The following is a 22,008-nucleotide window of genomic DNA, read 5'->3' as shown; positions in this document are numbered from 1 at the left end:
TAAATTAATTTTTTAGTAATCTAATGACATTAAAATACTTTGGTGCTGTGCATTTAACCTACTCTATTTCTGCTTGTTCTTATAACTCCTTCTCCCAGATGTCAAAAAATGATGTTTTAGATATATTGTCCCAGTTTCATCAAAGTGTTTAAGGCAGAATGCATAAGACATTTCGAAAAGTTGGGAACTTTTTGCACAAGAGGTCATATGCAAACCTTTAGTGACTTTTTGTGTTTTCATGCCAGTTTCAGCCAGCTCAGGCAAAATAGGTGGAGCTGACATTGGACGAGGTCGTGGTGACACCCACACTTCACACTTCAGCTTCATGACATGTTGTGGCATTCTTTATACCTGAAATCTAAATCCAATCTCTGTCTGGAATAAGATCTGTGATGAAGCACCTGCTAATAACCATCACCCCTCATCAAGATTAGTGTGAACAATGCCTTTCATAATGAATCCAGGCCATAGATTTATAGTTACATAGCAAATATGATTGCCAATAAAGTTCAACTGAGAGATTGAAACTGTTGCGCAACTAGAGTCTGAAGGGACCCAATGCAAAAATTGGACCTGGGCTTCTCCCATGCATGTTGGTCAGATTTCTGGGCCATTGTAGCATTCTAAATTCTGTAAGAACATACATGTTGCCCTCCCATTATTTAGTATCCCAGTACAAGTGATCAACTGTGCTCCGCACTTCCACTACTAAATAGTCCTATAAGATAGGGAAGAAATATACGCATAAAGGTATGAACAAAATATGATACTTTATTAAACAGTTAGTAAATACAATAAAAAGCACATTAAAAAACTGGGAGAAGTAATAAAGAGTACACACAGCAACAAGGTAATCAAATGATTATAGCCACATATTTCATAATATATAGTGGCAAACAAATTACACAACTAATATACAGTAGGGGACACTCACAAAGTGCTACGTGGAAGGGAAGACTTATTGTACAGTCTAACAGGAACCCACAGGTATAGATAATACTATGGGCAGCAGTAGTGCATTCTAAATCAGATAGTGGGAAAGTTCCCAGAATATTGCAGCATGCCGGTCATAGTAAAAATATAGAGTTCAGAGACCAATGCACCCTCTCATGGTAGCTCTGACAAATGTAGGGTCCCAAGAGGGGAACATAGTGCCAAGAAAAGTATTTAGGATTTTACTGATGCTGGGAGGTGACAGACCCTAACACGCGTTTTGCGTCAGCTTCTTTGGGGGGCCTCATTCAAATATATTGAATATTAAAACACTTTATGTGCTGCTGTCATCTGGTTGTGTGGGAAAGTGTGGGCTAATCCAGGCTTTGTTCATTTTTATGAGAGTAAGCCTGTCAGCATTCTCAGTTGACAGGCGAAAGCGCCTGTCTGTTATGACCTCCCCTGGTGGCCAATATGAATGTAAAATGAGGGTCGCAGGAAAGGCAGCAGTGCATAAAGTTGGCCAAATGTGCCAAGCTCCATACAGCCAACACTTCCCTGTCTCCACCATGATGAGGATTCTTTATCTCCTCCCTCTCTTCCTCCTCATTCTCATCCACGTAGGAGAGATGGGACAAAGGTTGTGTGGTTAACAGCCTCTGTTGTGCTAGCCACAAGCTTCTGTTCCTGCTGCTCAGCGTCCAACTCTTCATTGAAACCCAATCCATGCTGAGCATATGAAATTAGGCTGGGCTGGCTACAATCTCTCTGTGTTATGTCTTCCTCCATCCCCACCTGGTATGCATGCAAAGCTTGATGTCTAATTTTGAGCAACGACTGTTTAGGTAGGCACACAAGCGTGATCGTTGTGCTGACTATGTCAACAACGCAGCTCTTGCGTTGTTGAGTCCTCAAAGTTGTTGTTGGAGTCCTCAAAGTTTTGGAGAACCGCACAAATATCATACATCCATATCCACTCTTCAGTTGTTATGTGCAGAGGTTGACCAGAATACCAACGGGTGTGTTGGAGCTGGTACTTAACCACTGGCCACTGCTGCTCTCAAAGCCTAGCCAGCATGTGCAGTGTGGAGTTACAGCGAGTAGTGACATTGCATACCAGTCAGTGAGCTGGCACTTGTATGCGCTTCTGCAGCAATGCAGGAGCTGTAACCAACTAGTGTAAATGGGCGCTGACGTGGCGTACCGTGAGCAGAAGCTCTGGCAAATCTGGGTAGGTTTTCAGAAAAAACCTCTGAACAACCAAGTTGTGCACATCAGGTTATGCCCATTATGATAAACATGCTTGGTTTGAGGCTCAGCGGCAAAAACTACAGACTTGTCTGGTCTATTCCTTTAAGTAACTCTGCCTTGGTGTGCGGTTTGTCTCCTAGACAAATTAGCTTCAGCAGACAAGGATTTGGAATTATAAAGCTTAATGTCCTAATGTTTAAATAAACCCATTTCGATGGGCAAAACGCTTCCCTAAGGTAAATTAAATTAAGCAAACAAACCAGGAGTGCGTAAACCAAGGGCAAAAAAGAAGTGTTGAAAAAAAGTATATGTTGCTTTTTTTTTTTTTTTTTTTAATCATTTTATTAGAAATAAAAAAAAATAAAAAATAAGAATGGTGCAGAATAAGAAAGAGGGGCAGAATTTGAAAGTGAAATGTGCAAAATATGATAATTAAATAACCTTCAATAATTGCACAGTGGCATATTTAAAGGACATAATAGCAAATTATCACTAGGGTTGAGCGAAATGGATCGGACAAATAAAAAAATCGGCGACTTTCGGCAAAGTCGGGTTTCATGAAACCCGACCCGATCCTAGTGTGGGATCGACCATGCGGTTGGCGATCTTCGCGCCAAAGTCGCATTTCATATGACGCGTTCAGCGCCATTTCTCAGCCAATGAAGGAGGACGCAGAGTGTGGGCAGCGTGATGACATAGGTCTCGGTCCCCACCATCTTAGAGAAGGGCATGACAGTGATTGGCTTGCTTTCTGCGGCGTCACAGGGGCTATAAAGGGGCGTGCAAGCCAACCGTCATCTTATTTCTGCCGATCTTAGCATAGAGAGAGATTGCTGCAGCCTCGTCAGAAGAAGGGATATCGTTAGGAAGGGAAGATTAACCCCCAAACCGCTTGTGCTGTAGCGATTTCCACTGTCCAACACCACCTTTGTTTTGCCGGGAGAGTGGAGGCTATATCTTTGTGCATCCGCTCTGTAGCTTATTAGGCTGCCTTATAAGGCTCTCTGATAGCTGCATTGCTGTTTGCACCACTGCTGTGCAAACCAACTGCTTTTTAAAAAGCAAAAATCCTGTTGCTCCTTTCTGCAGTTATCTTGTTTATTTGTCCACACTTTTGTGTGCAGCAGTCCTTTTTGTTGCTGCCATACTTGTCCTGAGATCATTGTAGGGAGCTTGAAATTGTACTACAGTCCTTGGATTTTTTCAGATATCTTCCAGCCACTTTCTGCCACTTACATTGTGTTGTGTTACACACTGGGCCTGAGTTGTGGTGCTGTCTCCCCCCCAAAAAAAGGAGACTCAAATTGTCACAAAGTGGGTATACGTCAGTTCTGTTTGTTTGTCGTATATCAGACAGCCACGTTCTGCCACTCACATTGCGTTGTAAAATACACTGGGCCTGACTTTGGGTGCAGTCTCCCCCCCAAAAAAAAGTGAGATTCAAATTCTCACAAAGTGGATGTACCTCAGTCCTCTTAGTTTGTCGTGTATCAGCCAGACACTTGCTGCCACGTACATTGTAGTGTTTTATGCACAGGGCCTTTTTTTTGGTGCATTCTCCCCCCCCAAAAAAAAGGGATATTCAAATTCTCACAAAGTGGATATAGTTGAGTCCTGTTAGTTTGTGGTATATCAGCCAGCCACTTTCTGCCATGTACATTGTGGTGTTTTATGCACAGGGCCTTTTTTTGTGCAGTCTCCCCCACAAAAAAAGGGAGATTCAAAATCTCACAAAGTGGATATACTAGAGTCCTGTTAGTTTGTGGTATATCAGCCAGCCACTTTCTGCCACGTTCATTGTGTAGTGTAATACACTGGGCCTGAGTTTTGGTGCAGTCTCTCCCCCCAAAAAGGGAGATTTAAATTGCCACTAAGTGGATCTACGTCTGTTCTGTTAGTTTGTCGTATACCTTCCAGCCACGTTCTGCCACTTACATTGTGTAGTGTAATACTCTGGGCCTGAGTTTTGGTGCAGTCTCCCCCCCAAAAAAGGGAGATTTAAATTCTCAACAAGTTTACATACACCTTCTACCTTGTTTTACAGTACCATATAACGGTTGTTATTTTGGTTACATTTTCCCAAAAATGAGGAAGTCTGGTGGAAGAGGCCGTGGGCGGTCGTTGCCAGCTGATAATGATGGTGGTGGTGGAGCATCTGGTGGTAGTGGGAAAAGCAAAATAGCACCTAAGTCTCGAGGTGTTGAGCCAGCGTCACCATCTGGCTACACAAGGCCTCGAAGGCTCCCGTATCTGGGAGTAGGAAAACCGCTTTTAAAGCCGGAGCAGCAGGAAAAAGTTTTGGCTTTCCTTGCTGACTCAGCCTCCTTTTCCGAAAGTTCAAAATATAAAAGCAGCGAGTCATCAGTGGATGCTCCTGGTCAGGAACAAGTCGCTTCCTTGTGTCCTTCACCCAAACCAAAAGTGAAGGATGCGGCAGGCGACACTACAGTTTACTCCATGGAGCTCTTTACACATACCATGCCTGGGTTAGAAAGGGAAATTGTTAACAGCCCATTACAAGATGAATCGGACATGGAGTGCACAGATGCACAGCCACAGCTAGATTATTATGCTGTTCCATTGACTCAGATCACTACATTGCCCTCGCAGTGTACTGAGCCAGAATCTGACCCTGATGAGACTATGGTGCACTGTCCCGAACACTATAGCACCTTACACGGGGACACAGAGGAAGGTGCACATGACATTGAAGAGGAGGTGATAGATGACCCAGTTGTTGACCCAGATTGGCAGCCATTGGGGGAAGAGGGTGCTGCTGCCAGTGGCTCAGAAGCGGAGGAGGATGATCCGCAGCAGCCATCTACATCGCAACAGCTGTCATCTGGCAGGCCCGTATCAGGCCAAACACGTTTGTCAAAAACAAAAACAGTTTTAGGACAGCGTGGCCATCCGGTGAAAGTAGCACAGCGTGCAATGCCTGAAAATGTTATCCATAGTAGGAAGAGTGCAGTGTGGCAATTTTTTAACCAAGATCCAAATGATCAGTCAAATGTTATCTGTAAGAAATGCTCAAAGACCTTTAGCAGAGGGAAGAATCTCCAAAATTTAAATACAACGTGCATGTGTAGACATTTAACCAGCATGCACTTGCAAGCCTGGACTAACTACCAAACGTCCCGTACCGTTGGTGCACCCGCTCAGAATGAAGGTAGTCAGCAACGCTACATTGCTTCCCTCACAGTAAGCCCACCGGTTAGGACACCACCAGCAGCAAATGTGGAGGTATCGTCGCAAGGCCAAAGCAGTCAGGGAATCACAAGGTTCTTGGTAGGAAACACTGTATGTAGGCCAACATCAAGAATACCATCACCAACCCTCTCTCAATCTGCCATGTCCACCACCACCCCCGCTAGTTCCACCATATGCAGCTCTCCAGTCCAGCTCACCCTACAAGAGACTCTCGTTAGGAAAAGGAAGTACTCATCCTCTCATCCGCGTACACAGATCTAATCTCAGACTAATCTCATTAGAGATGATGCCCTACCGGTTGGTTGAAAGCGAAGCTTTCAAAGCCCTGATGGCCTATGCAGTACCACGCTATGACCTACCCAGTCGACACTTATTTGCGAGAAAAGCCATCCCAGCCCTCCACCAGCATGTCAAAGACCGAATTGTCCATGCACTGAGGCAATCAGTTAGTAGAAAAGTGCACCTCACAACAGATGCATGGACCAGTAGGCATGGCAGGGACGTTACGTGTCCATCACGGCGCACTGAATGTGGTGGATGCAGGGTCCACAGGGGACAGCCATAGTGGGACAGTTCTGCCTAGCCCACGGTCTAGGAAACATTTGGCTGTAGGCGTTCGCCACCCCTCCTCCTCCTCCTGCTCCAGAAGCGAAAGCTCGTCCACAGAGCGCAGTCGCCCTACCACTCCATCCGCAGCTGCCAGTGTTGCACACGAGGTGTCCAATTATGGAACAGCTAGTGGTAAGCGTCAGCAGGCTGTGTTGGAAATGAAGTGTTTGGATGACAACAGACACACCGCGGAAGTACTGGCCGAGTACTTGCAGCAAGAAACTCAGTCATGGCTGGGCAGTGTACATCTTGAGGCAGGCAAGGTAGTCAGTAAAAAAAGGAAGGAATTTTATGGCTGCCATAGCCCTTTCAGAACTGAAACACATACCTTGCCTGGCTCACACCTTGAACCTGGTGGTGCAGTGCTTCCTGAAAAATTATCTGGGGTTACCAGCCCTGCTCCTGAAGGTGCGAAGACTTTGCTCGCACATCCGCCGGTCGCCCGTACACTCCTGCCATATGCTGAACCATCAGCGATCGCTGAATCTTCCCCAGCACCGCCTAATAATCGACGTTGCAACAAGGTGGAACTCCACACTGCACATGCTTCAGAGGCTGTGCGAACAGAGGCGTGCTGTAATGTATTTGTGGGAGGATACACATACACGGGCAGGCAGTTGGATGGCAGACATGGAGTTGTCTGGTGTGCAGTGGTCGAAGCTACAAGACCTCTGTTAAATCTTTCAGTGTTTTGAGGAATGCACACGGCTGGTAAGTGCAGACGACGCCATCATAAGCATGAGCATCCCACTAATGCATCTGCTGATGCAAAGTTTGACGCACATTAAGGAGCATGCATCTGCAGCCGAGGAAGAGGGAAGCCTTGATGACAGTCAGCCATTGTCTGCTCAGGGAACTCTCCTGGACGAGGTGGTGGACGAAGAGGAGGAGGAGGAGGAGGATGATGGGGATGAATAATTATGGGAGGAGGATGCTTCTCAGGGGGCAATAGAAACTGGTGGCGTTGCAAGGTAAGGTACAGGGTTTTTGCGGGAGACAAGTGATGTTGATTTGCAAGAAAGTGCTCCTCAACCCAGCACAAGCAGTGAATTGACACCTGGAACAGTGGCCCACATGGCTGAGTATGCCTTGCATATCCTAAAAAGGGACCCCCGCATTATCAAAATGATGACCGATGACGATTTCTGGTTGGCCTGCCTCCTGGATCCATGATATAAAGGAAAATTACAAAATATCATGCCACATGAGAACCTTGAGCAAATATTGGCGACCAAACAAGCAACTCTTGTAGACTGTTTGGTTCAGGCATTCCCAGCACACAGCGGCGGTGATGGTTCTCACATGAGCTGTAGGGGGCAACATGGCAGAGGTGATAGAGGTGCACAAATATGAAGTGGCGTTGGACAGAGGGGTTTTATGACCAGGTTGTGGAGTGATTTTGCAATGACCGCAGACATGACAGGTACTGCTGCATCGATTCAAAGTGACAGGAGACAGCATTTGTCCAGTATGGTTACGAATTATTTTTCCTCCCTTATCGATGTTCTCCCTCACAGGTCATTCCCCTTTGATTATTGGGCATCTAAAATAGACACCTGGCCTGAATTGGCAGAATATGCATTACAGGAGCTCGCTTGCCCAGCTGCTAGTGTGCTATCAGAAAGAGTCTTCAGTGCTGCTGGTTCAATACTGACCGAAAAAAGGACACGTCTGGCTACCCGAAATGTTGATGATCTAACCTTCATTAAAATGAACCAATCATGGATTTCAAATTATTTTGCCCCACCTTCCCCTGCTGACACGTAGCTTGCCTGAAAAATGTCTTGCTTTTGGCCTCCTCTTACTGACTGCTCCAATTCCTCCATTTACAACTGCTGAATGTCCATCATAGGCCATTTTTATACCTCCCTAAATGGGCTGACTCCCCGCACAGGGCCGTGGTCACCACTTGGCGCAAGCACCCGTGCGAGTGCCGTTTGCCTGAACAGGTGGGTGTGCCCACTCTTGGGTGATGGCACTGGCACAGGGTCCCTCTTAGTACAATGAAGTGTCTCTGAGGGTGGTGGTGCACAACCAACGTCAGACACACCATCGTAATATGAGAGGCCCTGTGCCAGTACCGCCGCCCACGAGAGAGTGTTCCCCCCAGCTCGAACAGTGCTCTACTACTTGCAAAACTTACCTCTCCCTGCTCCACCACTGTGTAGTCTGTGCAGTTAAATCCTTCAATGGCACTGCCAATACAAATTTGTTGAAATGATAGATAATAGTAAACATATACAGGGGCCCTGGCCTCCATTTAGACCAGTTAATACTTTGCGTCAACTTCCATTGTCTGCTACTCAGCAGAGGAGCCCACCCCTGTACCTAGCTATGCCACCTGTTTATTTATGAACATTTTTTTGGCAGACATTTAGCCTACTTACTTATTTGGGCCTAGTAAATGTGTCAGCCAGTCCTTACAGTTGTCCTCCACTGAACAAAGCTATGCCGCCTGTGTACTCCTGTTACCAATTTTGAACTGCATTTAGCCTACTTTTTTATTTTAGGCCTGCTACCTGTGTCTGTCTGTGCCAGTCCTTACAGGTGTCCTCCACTGAACAAAGCTATGCCGCCTGTGTACTCCTGTTAGCAATGTTGAACTGCATTTAGCCTACTTTTTTGTTTAGGCCTACTACCTGTGTCTGTCTGTGCCAGTCCTTACAGTTGTCCTCCACTGAACAAAGCTATGCCGCCTGTGTACTCCTGTTGCCAATTTTTAACTGCATTTAGCCTACTTACTTATTTGGGCCTAGTAACTGTGTCAGCCAGTCCTTACAGTTGTCCTCCACTGAACAAAGCTATGCTGCCTGTGTACTCCTGTTACCAATTTTTAACTTCTTTTAGCCTACTTTTTTATTTTGGTCCTATATCTGTGTTTCCTCCTCATCCTGCCCATTGCCCAGCCACTGCTAGATTAGTCTGCTGGTACATTGACCCAGACCACTACATTCCCCTTGCACTCTACACAGCCAGAATCTGACCCTGCTGAAAGTCAGGTTCCCCTTCCCGCATACTATACCACCTTACACGGGGACAAAGAGGAAGGTGCAGATGAAAGTGCAGGTTCCTTCATCAGGTGGGGGGGCATACTTTTTGACACTGGCACAGGGCCCCTCATAGTACGCAAAATTGTCTCTGGCAGTGGGAGGCGCCGCCCACCATCAAACACACCGCCGTACTATGAGGGGCCCTGTGCCAGTGCCAACTAGTGGGCCCCCCTGCTTGCTCAGGATCACAGCACTTGCAAAGTTGAAATACTTACCTCTCCCTGCTCCACCGCCGTGACGTATTCCGCGTTTCCTGGGCCCAAGAAAATCTTGAGCCAGCCCTACCCCCCCACAACTTTAGCCAAATGACCCCGTTTTCAATGCGTAACTTTAATTATAAAGTAAATTAAGATTGACAAGCTTATGTAATAAAAATTGATGTTTTGGGCATTAAAATGGGCACTGTAGGTGTTTTCCTGTCCTCCACTCACTGCCGAATTTGATTCCCCATTGACTTGCATTGGGTTTCGTGTTTCAGTCGGCCCCCGACTTTTCGCAATAATCGGCCGATTTCACCCGACCTGACTTTTGACAAAGTCGGGTTTCACGAAACCCGACTCGATCCTAAAAAAGTAAAAGTTGCTCAACTCTAATTATCACCATTAGATAGGGGTCATAAATTTTTAAAGTGCATAAAGAGTGCATAAATAGTGCAAATAAAGCACAATACAAATTGAAATAAATAATTGTAATCAATTGAATCTATTGCACAAAAGAAGATATCACTATAGGTAAATATATGCATGAGATAAGCAAGCAATATTTGTCCTTTTGTTTCCCAGTTTGTTAAAGGTATTTAAAAGAAGGAAAGGCCTATTTAAGTATGTAGCAGAGTGTATAAGGTGCTAATTGAGTGCATTTGATTATGACCAAGTGAATTTAGGTCTACCAAAGGAGGAGACATTTAGCTGATCTAATCATACGCTTATTAAAGCAATGATAGGCAAATCAATACATTCATAATTGTGAGATGCAAGGGGAATGTGAAAAAAACAAAGTTATTACCTGAATTGTGAGCAAATAGTGGCGATAATGTAATCCAGTTCCTCTGCCTCAATGTACACGTTTTGCCCTGCTTCTTCAGATTGAGAAGCAGCTAGCAGAGGGGGAAGAAGCAGTGATGTCACATGATTGCACCAAACAGGGACCCAGATCAGAGGCGTAGCTAGGGTTTTGGTTCGGGGGGTCGAAACTTCTCAGTGGGCCCCTAACCAGGTAACCTTGATTACAACTCGGTGACGCACCCTAATAGTGGAGGAGAACCTCAGCAGATGACCGCACTGTTACTGATGATAATCTCTAAATAAAGACCAATATGGATATTATCACCATATGGTCAGTGGTAAATACCAGCCCTACAGAACATATAAGAGATCACTGCACAGTTACAGATAATGATTTACCGCTGACGTCCTTTCTGATGGGATCGTTCACTTTTCCCTTCTTTTCCATCTGGCCCAGACCGACATGACAACTTCTTCCAGCTACAACTCGGCTGCAGAGAATACAACAAAGACACATTTCACTTCTCATATTCCAGCCCCATCACCATCTATCTCCAACCTGCACAAACTCCTCATCCTGCTGATACTCCAATACTGAGCCACTGCTGCCGTATGTGTCCCTATTACTGCACCTGCTGTGTGGTTCTCTTTGCCCTCTAAATTCTAAAGCAACCCTCTATAATGCAGTAATGCCGAGTGCAAATGCCCTAGAAAACAGTGCCCATAGTTTGCCCCCTAGAAAGTAATAATGCCCTGTGTGCCCCTTTGATAGTAACAGTAACCTGAGTTCCCCTATAACAATAAGTGCCCACTTTACATTGAATAATGTCCTGAGTCTCCCCCCTGTACAGCGCCCCTATACACAGCATGATGCTCTCTTATACACAGTATAATGCCCCTCACTGTATAGTACCACCCACACAGTATTTTCTTTTCATTGTTTTTCTTTGCAATGATGAAACCTATTTTCCATTTAATAGTTCTCTATTTATTGCTTAGATGAGTTGAAAATGTACAGTACATTGGCAGTTTCATGATTGCTCAAAATTTATTTTTAAGGAGGCATTTGTCACATAAAAAAACCAGCTTAAAACCTTGATCACAGATATATTTATTCTACAGTGCTACAGTTTTCCTTCAACTACAGTATATTGTGGTGGCGACCTGTACATCACATCATTGTTGGGTCAGATTCAAGGGTTGGTCCCCTAAAGAAAGTTAACGCTATGCACATATGCATCACTTTATCTATTACTCCCACTCTCTTTGTGTCAGTTTGTTCATATGTTTTCATTACTTGGCATGTTATTATTTTCAATATTTTTATTATTAATATTATTATACATTTACCAAATTTTTGTGTTGTTGCTTTTTTTGCAGTGAATGTAAAAATTCTGAAAGAAGACAGGAGAATCATAATTGCGGAGAGCGACGAAAGTGATGGTTAGAAAAATATGGATATAAAAGATCTGGATCTATCACATTTTTTGTCATTGACTTGTAATTATGTTAACATGTAAATTTTAAACAGTGTGAAATCCACTGGTATAATTGTTTTTATTATTCCATTAGCTATTATATTTCCTTGTGTGCAATATGGCTGACATAGACTATAGGAGAATAGGGTGGGTTTCCAAATCTATCTTTTATGCTGTGGTTGCATTAGCTGTGCACTGTACATGTCCCTTAGCATGCACAGTTCACAGCATTAGGTAGAGTCAGGCGCCATTTAATTGTAGCCTAGTGCTATGTGCTGAGCTGCAATTTCTCTTTGTTAATGCTCATGGCTACTTACAGTGTACAGAGTGCGGCAGTCACATCTTCCCTGGCTGCTGCCCTCTGCACACCATAAAGGTCACATCTGGATGAAGTCACTCCCACAGCCCTGGTTCCTGACCTGTAGTAACTGCTCTGTAACGTGAAGCGGGGTGGTAGCCTTGAGTCAGATACTCGCCTTTCACATCCAGCACACTACATAAAGAAGGGGGTTTTGGCTGGGTGTGTGGACTTTGTCTATGAGGGCCCTACACTCTTGCAAGCCGCATGATGCCAGTGACTTCAGCTGGCCAGGACCAGATAAGTTGAATAGTTCTGTGAGGGAGCCCACCACTCAAAAATAAGCTGTCTTTTACTTAGCATTAACCTAATGGCAACTATGTACACTAGATAGCAGGTGCATAACTTCACTTAAGTTTCCTGTACAACATAAAGCATTTTCACACATGGTCTTTCTATCTCTTCCAGGCTTATTTGTTTCTGCCCCAAAGTTCCTCTGCCTTCACCACAACCCAGCAAAGTACAAAAGTCCAGTAATTGAGAGTATTGTCCTCAACCCACGGTTCTATGTCCTCCTTTCCCTTAGGGGAACTAATTTGCCACTAAGGTTGTTTCCTAACCTCATTACTTGCTAATGCCTTGGAACTAACACCCACGGCTAACCCCTCATCTCACATTCCTGTTCCATTCTGGCCCGCTACCTATCTGTCTGTACCTTGGTCTCCACTCATGTTAGAGACTACCACAATAAGTGGCTATGCTGACTAGTCAGATGTTACTTAGGTCTGCTTCTGTTCCTGAGAGGACACTGTCTCTGTATGGTTTCCTTAGCACCTCCCACTCTGGGTTAGTCCCAAACTTTAACCCTAACTCTGGCTCAGTGGGTTCAAATCCCACCAAGGACAACATCTGCAGGAATTGTATGTTCTCCCTTTGTTTGAGTGGGTTTCCTCCATGTTCTCCGATTTCCTCCGACACGTCAAAAACATACTGATAGGGAATCTAGATTGTGAGCCCCAATGGGGACAGTGCCAATAATGTCTGTAAAGCGCTGTGGAATTAATGGCGCTATACAAATGAGTAAAATAAATAAATCAACTCTCCCTACTGTCTTTCAAAAAATAATCTATAACTAATAACGCATGTCACCACTACTTACAGTGTGCAGAGCGCATCAGACAAACTATTGCCAGCTACTAGAACCAGGGATGTAGCAGTGATGTGTGGCTGTAGGCAAACCAGCTATGTGGGAGGAGGAACACTAAATCTGCACCTAGCCTACCTAACTACTATCTGTTGCTTTCTAATATCAGCCAGTTCAGACTGGTGAGAGGGTGACTTTTGGACTGGTAAATGGAATCTTTTACTCGCTGTTATGAGTCATTTTAGACTGAGGAGAAGCTGACTATTGGACCATGTGTTGAGTGTTTGGGCATTTTCCCTACGCTAATAGGACATTATTGAGTTTTGTGTTGCTGATGTGTTGCTCAAGCTGATATTTTGTAGTATTCCCTCAGTTCTGTAGGGCTTGCGTGTGTGTGTGAGAGCACCATCTCCCATTGGTACACAACCAGATAATTATGAATAAAAACATAAGATCATAATGCAAAAAATAAACCCAAACATCTCCATAGGTGGAAAATTAAAAGCATTAAATCCATGTTTACATGTTGAGTATTTGGTGAGTTTTTTACCTCAATATTTGTAAATGAAAACCAGGAGTGGGTGAGAAATTACAAAGTGGTGCTGTGTTTCTATTATACTTTCCTCTGGTATTTCCACTCCTGGTTTTGTCTTACAAATACTGAGGTAAAAAAAAAATCACCAAATACTCAATGTGTGCAAGTCGCTTATAGCCGTGGAAATTGGGTTTTTCTTCCAGTGGTTCTCTGTGACATTGTCCCAACATCAGTTTCACATTGCAGGGTGTGTTATCGACAACTTTATCCACCCCCTCGATTTGCATACAACCAGAAGAAAACGGGGTGGCGGGTGACATCGGAAACATAAGAGAAGATTCTGTCCACATTTACAACTGGTTTTCATGGCAAATGTGAGCTGCTCCCCTTTGAGTATAAAGAGTATAAAAGGTGAAATTAACAAACCCTTTTAATTACTTTTCTTATTTAACATCAAATTTTTTGTTTTCAGATTTGAAAAAAAAATTAAACCATTCAAATGTTACTTTTTTACAAATTGTTTTACATTATTTTACATACATATATATATATATATATATATATATATATATATATATATGAAAATTAATTGTTCAGTACTAAAGTATAAAAGTCACCATCCAACTTCTAAATGTAATAGAACTATAGAACTTTTTGTACATTTTTGTAACTAATTTGTATACTTTTTATGTGCGATATAAATGCATAAATGATTGTCATCTAAAACATTGCTGCATTTTTATTTATATGATATATACAATCTAATCTATTTATTTCTTTATCTACATATATTATGATAATTTGGCAGTAAGTTAATTCATGTGATCGCAATCTTCTGGGAAAAATGGCAATTACAGGGGTCAGACATTTCCTGTAGTTCTTGACTAAGTTTACACACACTGCAGCAGGGATTTCGGTCCACTCCCCCATACAGATCTTCTACAGATCTTTCAGGTTGCGGGGCTGTATCTAGGCAACATACAGTTTCTACTCCCTCCAAAGATATTCTATTGGGTTCAGGTCTGGAAATTGGCTAGGCCACTTCAGGTCCTTGAAATGGTTCTTATGTTCTTATGTAGCCACTCCTTAATTGCCCTGGCTGTGTGTTTCAGGTCATTGTCATGCTGGAAGACCCAGCCACGACCCATCTTCAATTAAGGAAGGAGGTTGTTGGACAAAATATCACAATACATGACCCCATCAATCATTCCTTCTTTACAGTGGAGTTGTCCTGTTCGCTTTGCAGAAAAGCATCGCCAAAGTATGTTTCCCCCACCATGCTTCACAGTTGGGGTAGTGTTCTTGGGATTGTACACATCCTTCTTATTCCTCCAAACACGGTGAGTGGAGTTGTTACCAAAAACATCTATATTGGTCTAATTTGACCTTATGATCATATCCCATGCCTCCTCTGGATCATCCAGATGGCTATTGGAGACCTTCAAATGGGCCTGGGCATGTGCTGGTGTGAGCAGGGAGGCCATGCTTACTCTGCAGGATTTTAATCCATGGAGTCCCAAAATGAGGAAGATTGACAGTCATCTTGTGTTTCTTCCACTTTCTAATAATTGTGCAAACAGTTGTTGCCTTCTCACCAAGCTGCTTGCTTATTGTCAAATCTCCTATCCCAGCCTTGTGCAGGTCTACAATTTTGTCCCTTGTGTCCTTAGACAGCTCTTTGGTCTCAGCCATGGTAGAGAGGTTGTAGTGTGATTGAAGTGATTACCCCCACCCCCTTAAAACATAAATTAACTGTGGTTTATCACATCTTTGGGAAGCTGAGTTTAAATTCAATAGCCACACCTAGGCCTGATTATTTGTACACTTGTTATCAATCAAGAAATCACTTAAATAGGAGCTGCCTGACAAAGTGAAGGGAAGATCCTAAAAAGATAGATATAATTCCGTGATTCAAAGAAATTCTGGAAAAAATGAGAAACAAAGCAATTGAGATCTATCAGTCTGTAAAAGGTTATAAGGTCATTTCTAAAACTCTGGGACTCCAGTGAACCACAGTGAGAGCCATTATCCACAAATGGTGAAAGCATGAAACAGTAGTGAACCTTCCCAGGAGTGGCCGGCAAACCAAAATTACCCCAAGAGCGCAGTGACGACTTATCCAAGAGGTCACAAAAGTCCCCAAAACAACATCCAAAGAATTGCAGGACCCACGTGCCTCAGTTTAAGCCAGTGTTCATTACCCCACCATAAGAAAGAGACTAGAAAAAATGGCCTGCATGGCAGAGCTTAAAGATGAAAACCACTACAGAGAAATAAGAACACAAAGGCTTACCTCAGTTTTGCCAGAAAACATTTTGATGATCCCCATTACTTTTGGGAGAATACTCTGTGGACTAACAAGAAAAAAGTTGAACCCTTTGGAAGGTGTAGGTCCCATTACATCTGGCATAAAAGTAGCACAGCATTTCAGAAAATGAACGTCATGCCAACAGTAAAATATAGCGGTGGTAGTGTGATGGTCTGAGGTTCTTTTGCTGCTTCAGGACCTGGAAGACTTGCTGTGATAAATACAACCATAAATTCTGCTGACTATCAAGAAATTCTTAAGGAAAATTTCCAGCCATCTGTTTGTGCTCTCAAGATGAAGCACATTTGAGTTATGCAGCAGGACAATGATGCAAAACAAAACAGCAAGTCCACCTCTGAATGACTTAAGAAAAACTAAATTATAACTTTGGAGCCGCAGTATGTCTATCTACCTGCTTAGTATTTCTTGGCTTTTCCTTTTCGTCAAAGGATAAATAATTTGGGTTTAAAAAATTGTCAGTAGATAATTTTAGTGTTTTACAAAATGGATGGTAAAAATGAAAATGGCAATAGCAATAGATAGGGTTGTGTGAAGAAAGAGTAAAACATATCTTGGCTAAAAATGTGGTAGCTGCTAGCAGCAGAAGTTCCATCATCACAACCACTGGTACCAGCAGTCAAGGCAGTAATACTACAAAATGCAGGTTACAATTGGCCTTCTTTGTCTCCAGAAAGCATATTAATGTGAAACTAAGCAGAGGGTATTATATGTTATGAGGCACATCACTCATCTCAGTAACAGTAAAATTATATTTATGACAGAGACACATTCATTTTAAGTCAGTTCTGCACAGAATTTTCTGCCTGATCACAATTTTCTAAAAGGGATCATTTTTGGACAGTCTTTTAATTTTCAAAAAACATGGAAAGTCTTCCGTGCACTGTGCTATTAAAAATAGGTTGCCATCCATTTCTATAGTAAGGTCACTTTGACATTAACAATCCTGTGCTTGTGTTAAAGAACTCAGAAATAGTGTGATACAGTCTTAGGAGACTTCATGGTGTTACACATGTCTTTTCAGGGCAATTCGAGACTTTTCAGTATCGTGGTTCATGGTTTATTTATTTATCAGAAATAAAATTTTGGCAAAAACTTTGTCGAACCTGGTGAATTTGACTTCTAAAAGATTTGATCATCTCTAATATCCGGCTTTGTGACTTTGCTATCTCTTATGTCAGCTCCCTGTCTTCCTGTCTAATATATTCATTTGCATCTGACAGCTGTTGAAAGTTTTTTTATTTTATGTTAATATATTGCTAATAGAGAATTTCAATACGTTTTGCATGTGTATGAGCTGTTTTAGAATGAAATTCCAGACAAAGAAAAAATTATCCACACCACCGAAACACTTTGCGCTTGGCTTTTTAAAAAATATCCAGTGTGCTTATGGCTGCCCAAACCAGAATCCTGGGTGCTCACTTATAGAAAAAAACAATGCAAATGTCCATGCAGCAAAAGAGAAAAGAGTGGCACTTACCGTTCTTAAAATTCACTTTATTTCGGCAATTTTAAAACATCCAGGCCAGGAGAGTAGTCGGTGGAACAAAGAGCTGGACGACGATTGTTTCGTGCACAGGCACTTCAACAGGACCTGTTGAAGTGCCTGTGCGCAAAACGATCGTCGTCAAGCTCTTTTTTCCACCGACTTTTCTCCTTCGCCGGCCGTTTTAAAATTGCAAACAGGTTGACTCTTCTCAAATTAAACAAGGGCTGGATTTTCTGCAACTTTGTAAGCCCTACAGAAAACAGCACCCCTACGTAAATGTAGCCCAAATGTTCTTTTTTGGAAGTTTTCTTAATGTCCATGCCTCACCTGCTCCTCCTGCTTCTACAACAAGTACTTGGTGGTCATATTCAGTATATAGAGCATGTTTTCTTACTCATATTATTATTCTGTGCAAGGCTGAAAACTGAAGAAGTGTGTGGAGCATATTAATGCATTGATGTTCTACAATGTCCAAGTGCAGACCCAAAAATCAACATCAGGCTCCTAGATACAAGCTTCAAAAGACCATGAGAAGGGCAACACAATAAAAAAAATATAATAATAGAATATATAGAGATTGAGAGTAGAAATTTGACCATTTCACAAAGTTTTTCAAATATTACCCATGGGTTCAGTATGATATAGGCTGAATGAGATCGTGATGGGGTCCTCACAATACATTTTGCAGTTATTATAATTGCTTGAGATTGGAAGTACAAGTTTCACCATTGCACAATGTACAAAGTTTTCCAGAAATTACCCAAGGGGCCTGTATTATACATGCTGAAAGAGGCCGTGATGGGGGACCTCGCAATAAATTTTGCATTTATTAGAATAGCTAGAGAAAGCGAATACAAGTTTCACCATTGCACTAAGGTTTTCAAAAATTTTAAAACATTACTCACCTGGGGTATACATACAGCTCTGGCAAAAATTAAGAGACCACCGCATCAAAACCCTGTCATGGGCAGCCTAATCTCCAGACGTGAATCCCATTGAAAACCTCTGGAATGTAACCAAGAGGATAATGGATAGCCACAAGCCATCAAACAAAGATGAACTGCTTACATTTTTGTGCCAGAAGCAATGTGAAAGACTGGTGGAAAGCATGCCAAGACGCATGAAAGCTGTGATTAACAATCATGGTTATTCCACAAAATATTGATTTCTGAACCCTTCCTGAGTTAAAACATTAGTATTGTTATTTCTAAATGATTATGAAGTTGTTTTCTTTACATTATTTGAGGTCTGAAAGCACTGTTTTTTATAATTTTGGCAATTTCTCCTTTTCAGAAAAAAAAATACAAAGGTATTGCTTGGAAATTCGGAGACATGTTGTCAGAAGTTTATAGACTAAAAGAACGATTTAAATTTTACTCAAAAATATACCTACTGTATGAAGAAAAAAATCAGACAAACTGAACATTTTTCAACGGTCTCTTAATTTTTGCCAGAGCTGTATAGCAAGTATTGTTAATAATGAAAAATAATTTCCTTGTGCATGTCCAGACCCAGGTGTCTAAATTATAAATCCAAAAAGCTTCCCTAGTGCGCAATCTTCTCATAAGATCACCCCCCCTGTTATGTCTAATCACTTTTTCAAGATGAAATGCTTCTGTTGTGTTGAAATGAAATGTCTGGATGCCTGTGAGATGTTGTGGTTGGCATTGTTGGTCGGATAATATCAGTGATATGCTCTGATATGCAAATCTTTAATTTACGCAATGTACACTCCACATATATTTTATGGCATAAGGAGCAGTCCATAATATATACAACATCCGTACTGTTACAATTTATAAAGTTTTTTCTATCATAGATGCAAGAGTAGTTCTGTTTTTTCTATTATTAACCGCATGTGAACAAGTTCTACACAGATCACCTCCACATCTGTAGAAGCCCCTACAGGAGAGCCAAGTCTGATTTTCAGTGTAAGAAGAAAAATAGCTGTGCAAAACTATATTGCCAATTGTAGTCACTTATTTTTACACTATTGCATAACCCGGTTTAAGACTAGAAAGCAAGATAGGTTCTTGATATACAGGAATAACCACTCCCAATAAGCCATTACCAGATTTGCTAGCGATGGGGAGCATTTATCCCCCATGGAGACACCCCTCTTTTGCAAATAAAACAAATGATCAAATGTAAAAAGTTATGTGTCATGAGAAAAAAACATAACTTACAGAATGAAATCCTGGAGATCCTGTGTGAACTCGCTGTACTGAAACATGTGGAATTCTAACTCTTTAATAGCCACATCATGGAGTATCGATGTTTACAGCATCACAGGATAACCAAGTCATTACACAATTTTTTGTCTGAAAAATATCTTAAGACATCACATGAAACTTTAAGAAATTGCACTCACATAGGTGCTCCGTCTTTAACCCTATCCCGGAAATGATGGGTCTCATGGGGGGAGGGTTAGTGGCTTTATGTATTTTGGGTAAAACATGCATTAAGGGAAGACTGGGATAATCGACCAATAGATAGTCCCGTAGTTTTTCATTCAGGACACCGAGTGAGAACCCACCATGTATGAGGTTGTTAAGCTCTATTTTAAATGTAGAAGCAGGGTTATATGGAATCTGACTATGCGTTGCCGAAGCCTGAAGAAGATTCAGAATCTGTATTTTGCACATATCACTATCCATAATTACTACCACCCCCTCCTTATCTGACATTTTTATTACAATATTATCCATATTCTTCAGTGCCATTAACGCCTTGCTGTGTGAGATGGAAAAACTACCCTGCAGAATGTTAGTCTGAGTGGAGGTCTAGGGGTAAGGTTTCTCCTTGTGGAGAGTGACATACAAGCTCTGTCTTGTCAAGGTAAGGAGGCTTATTCGCCGTGCAATGCTCCTCTGGGAAATTTAATATGCAAATTGCCTCTTCAGAGAAAAAGAGGACTTGAACTCTATAGCGTCATCTGTTGGAAGTAGCGATCCTTCAAGTCACAATCAACCCTTTAACAAGTCTTGTAATATGACTTAGGCTAAAAGCCAAACCAGTATCTCAACTGATTTAGCTTTTATCCTAGGTCATTTAACAAGACATGTTAAAGGGTTGATTGTGACTTGTAGGATTGCTACTTCCAACAGATGACGCTATAGAGTTCAAGTCCTCTTTTTCTCTGAAGAGGCAGTTTACAGTCTGAGTGGATAAATGGAGTGTTTTTAGTTCCCTCTCAACAGCTTCTTGAACTCTGTCCATGCAGTCTGCCCTGGACTGTACTGGATAAAAAAATGGGTTACTGGTTTTAAGACCATCAACATGGTTAACAAAGGCTCTGGTGGAGTCACATTCAAATCCCAGATCTTGTATGTGTACAATCGTTTGCAGTTCACAAAATTCCTGTCCTGAAAATTAATTAAATATGGGAATCTGTTCATCTCTGGCATTAGAAGAATCCGCAGACCAAAAATGTATTTTAACCATGAAGTTTTGTTTAAATTTATTAATATACAGTAATATAGAAAATAAATCAAACTATTGGTCCAGTGCAAAATTAAGGCCATATAAAAGAACCTTGTGTTGGTCCTGTGTAAGGTCTACAGAAGATAAATTTTGACTATTTTTGCAGTTGTCATGGGTTACATCATATGCCCCCGACAGGTGGTCATGTCTGTGTGGCTTCCTGTGCTTTCGCCCACCCCATCTTGGTCGTTTTTTTTATGTCTAAATTTTTGGGAGTTATGACAATAAGACACACTGGGTAGAGAACCATTAGAGTCTGAGTCATGATATGTTGTGTTGGATGATTCACATTCTGAGGAGCAAAAGTTGACATGGGCTTTGCTTGGGGTGTTGCAATGCGGATTATGTCTTTTTAGGATGGACTTAGGCGTGCTAAAGAAAGTGATAAACCTGTATTATCTATCCAATAAAGCCCTCAATTTAACCACATAAAACAAACTATTTATAAGCTCCTTCCTATATTATACCAGGATCCTATCTTGTTTTCTATTCTTGAACCAGGTTCTGCAACAGTGGCATGAAAAGCACCTGCAATAGGTGATATAGCTTCTCCCAGCTATTTTACTCTTACACTAAAAATCAGACTTGGCTCTCCTATTGGAATTTCTACAGATGTGGAGGTGATCGGTGTAGAACTTGTTCACATGTGGTTAATAATAAAAAAAAAACTTTTGTAACCTGCTATGCAGCTATGATATAAAAAAACCTTATAAATTGTAACACTACGGATGTTGTATAGATTGTCGACTGCTCCTTGTGATATAAAATGTATGTGGGATGTACATCGCATAAATTAAAGATTTGCATATCAGAGCATATCACTGATATTATCAGCACCAACAATGCAAACCACAACATCTCACAGGCATCTAAACATTTTATTTCACAACACAACAGAAGCATTTCATCTTTTAGAGTCTATGGCTTTGAAAAAGTGATTAGACATAACAGGGACGTGATCTTACGATAAGAATGAGCACTAGGGAAGCTTTTTGGATTTAAAATTTAGACACCTGTGTTCCCCTAGGTCTGAACATGCGCAAGGAAATTATGTTTCATTATTAACAATACTTGCTATATATATTTTACTCATGTTCTGTAAATTTATTGTTACATTATGTGTATTGCTTTTATTATCAATTTTATGTGTATCTACCCTTTTTTATGTGACATCACTGCCAAAAAGGCTACAGGACCT

General features: G+C 41.8%; 1 protein-coding gene across 1 annotated transcript in view; it reads left to right on the top strand.

Annotated features, from left to right (window-relative positions):
• The window catches only part of PPP1R17 (protein phosphatase 1 regulatory subunit 17), a 38,785-nt gene extending 27,144 nt beyond the window's left edge, over positions 1-11,641 (top strand). The window contains exon 6 of the mRNA XM_077267604.1: positions 11,438-11,641. Within this exon, the coding sequence (XP_077123719.1) occupies positions 11,438-11,505 (68 nt within the window). The 3' untranslated portion in view covers positions 11,506-11,641. The remainder of the gene's footprint in view (positions 1-11,437) is intronic.
• The last annotated feature ends 10,367 nt before the right edge of the window (positions 11,642-22,008 follow it).

Source organism: Ranitomeya variabilis, chromosome 6 (assembly GCF_051348905.1).
Source record: "Ranitomeya variabilis isolate aRanVar5 chromosome 6, aRanVar5.hap1, whole genome shotgun sequence".
NCBI classification, from domain to species: domain Eukaryota; kingdom Metazoa; phylum Chordata; class Amphibia; order Anura; family Dendrobatidae; genus Ranitomeya; species Ranitomeya variabilis.
The sequence above is the reverse complement of the archived record's forward strand: the minus strand, read 5'-3'. Positions and strand labels throughout refer to the sequence as shown.